General features: G+C 34.9%; 1 protein-coding gene across 1 annotated transcript in view; it reads left to right on the top strand.

Annotated features, from left to right (window-relative positions):
- Positions 1-4: 4 nt before the first annotated feature.
- The window catches only part of NCAPD3 (non-SMC condensin II complex subunit D3), a 57,775-nt gene continuing 47,141 nt past the window's right edge, over positions 5-10,638 (top strand). The window contains 8 exon segments of the mRNA XM_079102108.1: positions 5-84; positions 438-525; positions 3,034-3,164; positions 4,540-4,612; positions 5,344-5,469; positions 5,600-5,852; positions 6,420-6,476; positions 6,699-6,788. Coding sequence (XP_078958234.1) covers positions 460-525; positions 3,034-3,164; positions 4,540-4,612; positions 5,344-5,469; positions 5,600-5,852; positions 6,420-6,476; positions 6,699-6,788 — 796 coding nt within the window. The 5' untranslated portion in view covers positions 5-84; positions 438-459.

Genomic DNA, 10,638 nt, shown 5'->3' with positions numbered 1-10,638 from the left:
TTTCTTGGTATTTCTCTTCCAGGTCTTTGTTACATTAACTAATTTTGAACCAGTTCTTCATGAATTTAATGTTACACAAGCCAGGTGAGTCATTAATTCTTTCAGTGCTACAATTTAAATATTATATAGTAATTTTGCTCCAGCAAAAGTATAAGTGCCATTTTATTCTAATTGGCAAATAGGTAGGATTTATTCATTTAAATAGACATTATTGATGAACCCTGGGATAGTACATACTTCTCGTTCCAGCTATTTGAAAGGCTGAGGCAAGGGGATTGCTTGACTCCAGGAGTTCCAGGTCAGCCTGGGCAAGAGAGTAAGACTACATATTTTAAAAAGAATTAAATTAAAAAATAATAAAAATAAGGCTTATAGGGTTAAGGAATATTCCTAGTGAAATCTTGTCTGTCAACCATTGTTTTGCCTTTTTTCTTTAGAAATCTTAATGAAGCAAAGTACATGCCAGAACTGGCTTATCATGGATTGTATTTGCTGTGTTCCCCAATTCATGGAGAAGGAGATAAGGTAAAGGAGGCAAATCACATAATGGAAAGATGCTAAAAGCATTGATAGCCAGATGAGATGGCACATGCCTGTAATCCCACCTACTTGGGAGGCTGAGGCCATAGGATAATGGGTTTGAGACCAGCCTGGGAAACTTAGGGAAACCCCATCTGAAATAAAATTCTAAAAAGGGCTGGGGATAATAGCTCAGTGGTAGAAAACCCCTGGGTTCAATCCCCAGTATAGGCACTCAGTGGTGGAGTGCATGGTCCTGGGTTCAGTTCTCAATACTGCCAAAGAAAAATCTATGATTTCACTTCCCACGATTTCAGGTACCTATAGTCAGTTGTGGACAAGAAGAAGGATGAGCATGATACGTATGGTACAGTAAGATTTTTTGTGTGTTTGCGGTACTGGGTATTGAACCCAGGGGCACTGTACCACATCCCTAACAATCCTTTCTTAAATTTTCAGACATTTTGGTCCAGTTTTACAGTTGTTCATGGTATGAGGGCAAATATAAAATCAGTTACTCTGTCATGGCCAGATGAGGAAATACTGTTGTTTCTAATTCAACACTATTGCTCACCCACAAGCTGAACTTGAAAATTATACTTTTTTGCTAAAAGTCCAAGATCTAACTAAATTGCCAAGGCTGTTCTCTAACTCATGATGCCCCTGCGGTCATCCTCCTGAGTTGTTGGGATTACAGGTGTGCACCACTGTGCCCAGCTTCAATAAGATACTTTGAAAGAGAGCAAGAGAGAGAGATACACTACATTCTCTTAACCTTTATTATATATTTATATATGTTGTTATTATTGTTCTATTTTATTATGAGTTTTTCTTGTTAGTCTCTTAATATGCCCAATAAATTAAACTTTATCATAGGTATATACTTATATATAGTATATGGTTTAATATTAAATAGTTTCAGGCATCCACCAGGAGGTCTTGGTACATATCCTCTAAATAAGGGTCAATTATTGCAATACCACCGCAGGTCTTGGTACATATCCTCTGAATAAGGGTCAACTATTACAATACCATTTTAATTTAGTTCATTTGCAGGAACTTTATTATTTGTAAAATAAAAGCTATAACTATTTCTTTTTGCTGTCTAGTCTTCATTATCAAGTTTATATTCAATATATTTGATGACTGAAGGAAACTTGTAAGGTGTCGGACAAAAACAAATGGTTTGGTATGAATTAGGTAGGAAGAACAGATAACCTTACTACACAGTTACTATTATAGAACTATTCATCAAATTGTTTTAAAAAGAATAGAGTCATAGAATTAATTGATATTCTACAGAAATTTTATAGGTTATCACTCCTAGTTAGCAATGATATCTGTATTCTGCCCCTGAAATTACCTTAATAGTTTTGCCAATAAGCATCATAGTTAGGACAATTTCATGTAATTATGGTCTTACTGATTTTGGGGGAAAAGTGATAGGCCATGGTCCTGTGATTTTTGGTGGCTGTTATACAGTTAATTTACAGAGGCAGTATATGGTGGGTTAAAAGATCTTGGACAGTGCTTGGGGTTCTACACATCTGAGTTCAAATTCTGACTCCACTACTTAGTATCTTTGTATCCTCATATGGGTTATTTAATCTTGTGAAAGCTTCACAGGATTAAATGAAGTTAAGCGTGCCAAATGCTGAGTGCAATGTCTATTTAGAGACCTTTCAATATTTTATGATTTATTATACATCATTTCTATGTGATTGAACTTGGATGTAATTCACAGAAGTTTTTTTAGTTTTCATGCCCTTTTTAACATTTTAAAAGATAAATAGGAAAATTCATCTTTTTAGATCCACTGTATCTCTACAAATGGTGTATTTTTTAAAATGGTTATAATATTGACCTGAGGTTAGGCAATTGACTTGGTTTTAACCCGATCTTTAATTACTTGTCTTTTAACAACCCACCTTTGGTGTTTCTTTTATTATCTGTAAAGTGGAAATTATACGTTGTCCTGCTTACTTCATGGAGTTGTTGAGAAGTTTAAAACTAAAAACAGTGAAGTCTAGTTATATATATGAAAGGGCTTAATGCAACACCTACCATATACTTAGTTTTACAGTAAATGTTTTATTTGCCAGGTGAATAAATTGTATGGGATAATATTTTGGAAGGTGCTTTGTAAACTTCAAGTAAGTGTAAGGTATTCTTTCCCTACTTTTTAATAAGGGGATATTAGAAGTATTGTCTACTATTTATAAATGGCAGTTCTTCACTTGCCCTAAATTCTGGGTTAGAATATGCAGGGAATGGGGAAAGAAACTAGAATGAGTTCTTATTGTTAATTTAAAGCAATTCTTTAACAGTGTTTACATTATGCATTTATCGAATAGATAGTAATTATCTAGAAATATATCCCCAGTGTTCAGCCAGAAATTCTTTTAACCCAGCCTCTTTTTAGATGGATCAAAATAGTTTACTATAGTCTATATATTGTTCTTGAGGCCCTTGGACTCTCTCATATCTTAAATTGACTTTTGTTTTCTCTTCCAGGTTATTGGTTGCATTTTCCATCAAATGCTAAATGTAATATTGATGTTGGAAGTAGAAGGATCCCATCGTGCCCCCCTTACTATCACATCACAAGTCATTAATCGTAGAAACCAGGCAGTCCAGTTTATCAGGTGAAGCACACAAATCTTGAATTTTTACTCTCTTTATCACATTCCCTCAATTATATGGGCCCTGCACTAACCAGAATTTCTGACATTTATGGAGTTGGAATATGTGGCCCAGTGGTGGTTTTGTGAGCCAAAAAATTTGGTTTTTGTGGTCTGAGTCACTGTTGGTAGCCTCTACATTTTGAGATAGGCAACCTATACAATTCTTGTGCTACAGCCATCTTCTAGCTTAATTCCAGTCACCTGTGTGATCAGTAACTGAGAGTGGACAATTGCCTCCTTTTTTGTCATTGTTTGTGTGCGTTCACTTGTCCAACAGAGAAGGAAATTGAATGCCTCTTCATTTCTGTTTCTAGTCTTTTTGCTTTGTTCCCTGCCTATTTCCCCATTTCTTCTCATTTTTCTGTTCCCCTCTTCCTACAGAAGATACTTCTTTTTTTTTTTTTTTTTTTTTTTTGTGGTGCTGGGGGTTGAACTCAGGGTCTTAGTGCTTGCAAGGCGAGCACTCTACCAACTGAGCTATCTCCCCAGCCCCAGAAGATATTTCTTGAAGGAAAAAAGTAAATTGCTTTTACTTTCTTAGTTTCCCCCACAACACTCAGCTCCATTTAGAAAATCCCATCTTAACTTTATTGGGAAAACTCTGTGCTTGGCTTTTCTTTCCTTCCTTCCTTCCTTATTTATCATGCAGTATGGAAATGCAGAGAAGTGGGGTGTACAAGTGAAAGTGTACATACCTTCAGACATGCAGTGTGTGGTGTGAGTGGAGATGTGGGGTGTGGATGATATCTGGTCACTGAGCTAATGTTCCTCACTAAGGAGTTTTAAACATATTAAACAACTGTTTTAAAAGGAAGCACTTTTCACTTAGGATTTGACAGTTCATCATGTTGACGATTACAATAATACTCATAGCGGTACAAATAATGCTAAAAATGGATCAAGTCTGAGCATTATGCTTTTGAAGAAGTGATGTTACAAATGCATTACAGTAGCAGCATTTCATTTAGCTGCCACGAGGTGGTACTGTGTCTTAATCTGTTCTTACATTTACCCTAAAAGAATATAGGCTTTATTTTACATCTTAATATGAAATTTAATAATTAGTCTTAAGAGCTTTATGAAGATTGCATTTTTCCCTTACCTGACAACTCAGGTTCTCATCAAGGGCTCCCTTAACGGTTTTGTGCTCTGACATGTTTCCTTAAGATACACCTGTATTCTTTATTTTATTGAAATAATCCTTATAATATAGAGGTAGATTATTTTTAATATTCAGGATTTCTAATAGTTTTTGAGGACAGAGTCAAGGGAAATAACTATTGTTGTGAAAAAGAGGCATATTGAAAACTGTTGGTGTGTCTTTTCTTTTAAATAGCTCGCTTGTGGATGAACTGAAAGAAAGTATATTTCCAGTCCTTCGTATTTTACTGCAGCACATCTGTGCCAAGGTACCATTTGAATTACTACTAGTAGCAGTAGTACTAGTAGTAATAGTAATAAAGTAATAATAAGTAAGTATATAACTATTGGGAAGATAATGCGTGCATGTATTTGTTTTTGGGAATGACTAGTTTTATTTAATACTAAATGTTTCCCAAAACAGTGTTTTTTCAAAAAATAAACTTTATATTTTGGAAAATATTAAATATAGAAACAAAATAGTATGATAAACCACAACATAAACATCACTGATTTTCACCAATTTTGTGTTATTTGTATACTCCTCCCAAACACATATTTTTGGAGTAAATTCCATCATATCTTATCATTTATAATATTTCACTATGTTTGCTTTGTAGGATAAGAACTTTAAAACCTAACCTAAACGAAACAGTAATTCTTTAATATTATCCACTGTCAACTCAATGTTCAGTTTCCATGAGTATCTTAAATTTACTTAACTGTTTGAAAAAATGATTTGTAGTTTGAAACCTTGTAGACCCTGGAGATCCACAGATTCTTAAACTGTATGCTAAATTTATATCTGCATTTTTCTAAAGAAAGGATTTATGGTTTCATTTTCAAATGGGCCTGAAATCTAAAATTTATAAGTCATTTACCTAACCTTTAAAGATTATTGAACTAGTTATACTCTCCAATGTTCAGCTTGTATTACGACATGTAATTCACTTGTCATAGGTGGTTATTGGCTGGACAACTTTTCTATTTTTGTTTTCAGGTAATAGATAAATCAGAGTATCGTACTTCTGCAGCACAGTCTCTGGTTCAGCTGCTCAGTAAACTTCCTTCTGGGGAATATGCTACATTCATCGCTTGGCTTTACAAATATTCACGAAGTTCCAAGGTAGGAGATACATCTGCATGAAACCCTGGGTCCTTACTCTGCAAATGTCTAATGATAGCCAGATCTGAATGCAGAAGTGTTTCTTTGATTCTCCTATCTGATGGTAGTTCTTATGATTTTACTTTACCAGATCCCACATCGAGTTTTTACTCTTGATGTTGTCTTGGCTCTCTTAGAGCTGCCTGAAAGGGAAATGGATGGTACCCTCTCTTTGGAGCATCAGAAGTTCCTTAAGCACAAATTCTTGGTGCAGGAAATTATGTTTGATCGTTGTTTAGACAAGGCACCTACTGTCCGCAGCAAGGCACTGTCCAGCTTTGCACATTGTTTGGAGTTGTCTATGAGCAGTGCATCAGAGAGTGTGTTGGAACTCCTCGTTAACAGTAAGTAGGAGAGGCTGAGGGTGTATCTCAATGGTAGACCATTTGCCTAGCACATGCAAGACCCTGGCTTCAAATCAAAGCACCATAAAAACGGGAGAAAAAAAATCAAGAAATGGACTGCAAGAGGATCATTCTTGTGGCAAAAATAAGGAATCTGATATGATTAATTTTCACTCTTACAAATTATTTTCATTATATTTATTTTGGGTAGGGGTATTGGGATGGAATCCAGGGCCTTGCACTTGCTAAAAACATGTGCTCTGCCACTCTTCTATACCTCCAGCTTCAAATGACTTTTTAAACAGGGAGGCCTGATTCATTGAAAGTTCTTTGTAAAGAATTTCATATGTTTTAGAGGTGCGGTTGTTGTCTGCCTTTACAGTCACTTTGCAGTGTGGGGCATTGGCATTATAGGGCCATATGTTCCCTTCTAGGAGACATTATTGTCAGCTATTTAGAATCTGTCGCTTTTTCTGTAGGTCTGATCATCTTGACTTTGATTCATCTGTAGATCCTTACATAGGGTTCATGACACTGTTCTCTCTTATATATCTGCTTATTTTTTAGGTCCGATAGTTTCAGGAATAGGGATTCACCCTGGTACCTTACTGAAAAATTCATCGGGTAATGTATCACTATATTTTCAAAAAATCATGATTGTTTTAAAGACTTGCTAAACATTTAAATGTTTTTTTTTCTGCCACCATATTTACTTATTTTGCCGTTGTATTTTACTTCTTTATCAAAGAAGAAATAACTTAGTAACTTAAATGAGGAACATGTCTTACTGATACTATTGAAAATGTGACAGATTTTTACCTTGACTACTATCTTTCTTTTTTCTAGCTTTGTCCTACCAGAGACAGATGTTTAACCCTTCTGAACCCTCAGGGGAGATCAATATAGACAATAGTGGTGAAGTAGTTGGATCTAGGGGTATGTCAGATTTTATCATCATCAAATGGGTAATACTAAAAACTTTTTATTTTTTTCTGATTAATTAACCCTTAAGAATTAAAACACGTTCCTTAAAAGTAAAATAATCTCTATTTTATCTTTAATTGAAGTCTTTCTACTATACTGTATTTCACTTTAAAATAAAGAATAAGGTATTTCCTAGGTATCATGGACTAAACCCTAGTGTACTGTAACACTACAGAGAATATTAGCAAATATTTTAATTTCTCTTTAAAACTAAATGTTGTGTGGTGCTGCACGCCTGTAATCCTAGCTACTAGGGAGGCTGAGTCAGGAGTATGGCGAGTTCAAAGCCAAACTCAGGAACAGTGAGGTGCTAAGCAATTCAGTGAAATCCTGTCTTTAAATAAAATAAAAAATAGGGCTGGGAATGTGGCTCAGTGGTCAAGTGCCCCTGACTTCAATTCCTGGTACCCACCCCCCACCAAAAAAAAAAAAAAAATTAATGTTGCAAACTCTTGGGATTGCTGGCCAAAAAAGAACCAGTTACTAGGGAAAGTTCAGTAGCAATTACATTTGTGTTTGGGGAAAAGTCACCACAAAGAAGGGGAAAAGATAAATAATACCTGATCTTCTTTCTTTTTTTGTTCTGTTCATTTTTGCTGTCTTGTCAGTTTTACTTATGTCATTCCAGAATTCACTTAACAAGTTACTGTGCTGTGAACATTCTTTTTTTTTTAATTTGTTCTAATTAGTTACATGACAGTAGAATGCATTTTGACACATCATACATAAATGGAGTGTAACTTCTCATTTGGCTGATTGTACATGATATAGAGTTACAGGTGCTGTGAACCTTCTTATACAAGTTCCACACTGAAGTGGAACTACTGGGTCATGTTGTACTTACGTTCAACATTTTGAGGAAACACCAAACTTTTCTGTAGTAGCTATACCGTTTTATAATTGCAGTGAGCAACGTGTGACAATTTCTATTTCTCCATATCCTTACCAACATTTGTCGTGTCTATCCTTTTTATTTTAGCCATCTTAGTGGGTGTGAAGTGATATATCACTGTGGTTTTGATTTAACATTTCCCTAATGACTGGGTGTTTAGCAAATTTTCAAGTACTTGTTATTTGTATGTCTTCTTTGGAGAAATGTCTGTTGCTAAATTTTTAGCGGAGTTTTCTTTTGATTTTTGACTTATAACAGTTTCTTTTATATATTCTGAACCCAAGACCCTTATCAAATATGTGGGTTTTTTTTTTTTTTTTTTTTCCCCTTAGGGATTGAACTCGGGATGCATTTCCACTGAGCTACATCCCTAGCTTTTTAGTGTTTTATGAGACAGAATCTTGCTAGGTTGCTGAGATTATCGATTTTATAGTTCTGCATTAGCCTCCTGAGTTACTGGGATTACAGGAATGTGCCACCACACCTAGATTTTTAAATGTTCTTTTTCCTTTCTGTGGGTTGTTTTCACTTCATAGTGTTATTTGAAGGGTAAAACATTTGAATTTTGAAATTCAATTTATTTCTTTTTTCTTGTGCTTTGCATGTCACAGCTAAAAAAAAAAAAAAAAAAAAAAAATTCCTAATCAAAGGTCATAAAGATTTACTCCTCTTTTCTTCTAAAAATTTTATAATTTTAGCTCTCATATTTAGGTCTTTGATCATTTTGAGTTAATTTTTGCATATGGTCTAATATTGGTTCATTCTTTGCATGTAAATATCCTTTTCCTCAATCCTCATGATTTCTTAGTTGGAATGAACTTCTGTAACAAAAGATAGATTGATGAGAAAAACTCATTTATTAATATATGCAGTGTATATCATGGTGGGGGGAGAAATTTTAAGTCGAAGTACATCAAAGCAGTGCCTTAAACTCTACTCATCTAACCTCTTCAACAACAAACAACACGTTTGTAGGAAAATACAGTGAGGGGGAAAAAAGGCAGTTTTAAGTTCCTTTGCAGATTCCTTTGGTGCTGTCTGTGTGCTATAAGAATCCAGAGTTGTTTCCAGTAGAAGAAAGTTTATATCCTTCCTTCATGTACAAAATGGGAAGGATAAAAAGGTTTTCCTCTTCTTAATGCTTTTTTTGTTTTTCATTTTTTTTTTTTTTTTTTTAAACTGGCGTCTGAACTCAGGGGTACTCAACCACTGACCCACATCCCCAGCTCTATTTTGTATTTTATTTAGAGACAGGGTCTCCCTGAGCTGCTTAGCACCTCACTGTTGAGGCCAACTTTGAACTCAAAATCCTCCTTCCTCCTCATCCTGAGCCCCTGGAATTACAGGCATGCACCACCACACCAGGCTTGCTTAATTACCTTTATCTCAAAAGTTTTTCTTTCAAAGAGTCATTAGGGTAACATTCTGGTTTCCTTCAGTAATAACTCTTGAAATCAGGAAATATGAGTTCTACATATTTGTTGTTTTTCAAAATAGTTTTGATACTTAGGGGTCCGTCATATTTCCATACAAAATTTAGGATCAACTATCAATTTCTACAAAATATGCCATCTTATATTTTCAAAGTGATTGATAGATAGATCAGTTTGGGGAGTTTGCCATCTTACTGTGATAAGTACCCTAATTCTTGAACTTTGGATGTCTAATTATTTGGGTCTTTGATCCATTTTGATTTGATTTTTGTGCAGGATGAGAGAGAGAGATTGAATTTCATTTTCTTACATATGGATTTCCAGTTTTTCCAGTACCATCTGTTGAATAGGCAATCTTTTCTCTAATGTATATTTTTGGTACCTTTGTCTAGTATGAAATAGCTGTATTTATGTGGGTTTGTCTCTGTGTCCTCTATTTTGCACCATTGGCTACATGTCTGTTTTGGTGCCAATACCATGCCATTTTTATTACTGTTGCTCTGTAATATAGTTTAAGGTCTGGTAGTGTGATGCCTCCTGCCTCACTCTTCCTGCTAAGGATTACTTTGGCTATTCTGGGTCTCTTATTTTTCCAAATAAATTTCATGATTGCTTTTTCTAGTTCTATGATGAATGTCATCTGAATTTTAATAAGAATTGCACTGAATCTGTATAGCATTTTTAGTAGTATGGCCATTTTGACAATATTAATTCTGCCTATCCAAGAGCATGGGAAATCTTTCCATTTTCTAAGGGCTTCTTCAAATTCTTTCTTTACTGTTCTGTAGTTTTAGTTGTAGAGGTCTTTCACCTCCTTGGTTAGATTGAGTCCCAAGTTTTTTTTTTTTTTTTTGAGGCTATTGTGAATGGGGTAGTTTTCCTCATTTCTCTTGCAGTGGATTCGTTGCTTATGTATAGAAATGCATTTGATTTGTGGGTATTGATTTTATATCCTGCTACTTTGCTGAATTCTTTTATTAGTTCTAGAAGTTTTCTGGTGGAATTTTTTTGGATCCTCTAAATATAGAATCATTACATCGGCAAATAGTTATAGTTGGAATTCTTCTTTTCCTATTTGTATCCCTTTAGTTGCTCTGACTAGTTTCAAGGACTTTGTTGAATAGCTGTGGTGAAAGAGGGCATCCCTGTCTTGTTCCAGTTTTTAGAGGGAATACTTTAAATTTTTCTTCATTTAGAATGTTGGCCTTTGATAGCTTTTGCAATGTTGAGGTATCCCTACTATCCCTTGGTTTTCTACTGTTTTGAACATGAAGAGGTGCTGTATTTTGTCAAGTGCTTTTTATGAGCCTATTGAAACATGAGATTCTTGTCTTTAAGTCGATTGATGTGATGTATTACATTTATTGATTTCCATTTGTTGAGCCAACCTTTCATCCCTGGGGGGTGAACCCCACTTGATCGTGGTGCACTATCTTTTTAATATATTTTTGCATGTGATTTGCCAAAATTTTATTGA

Source organism: Sciurus vulgaris (genome assembly GCF_902686455.1).
Source record: "Sciurus vulgaris genome assembly, chromosome: 11".
Classification (NCBI taxonomy): domain Eukaryota; kingdom Metazoa; phylum Chordata; class Mammalia; order Rodentia; family Sciuridae; genus Sciurus; species Sciurus vulgaris.
Note: the sequence above shows the minus strand (reverse complement) of the source record. Positions and strands in the feature narration are given on the sequence as shown.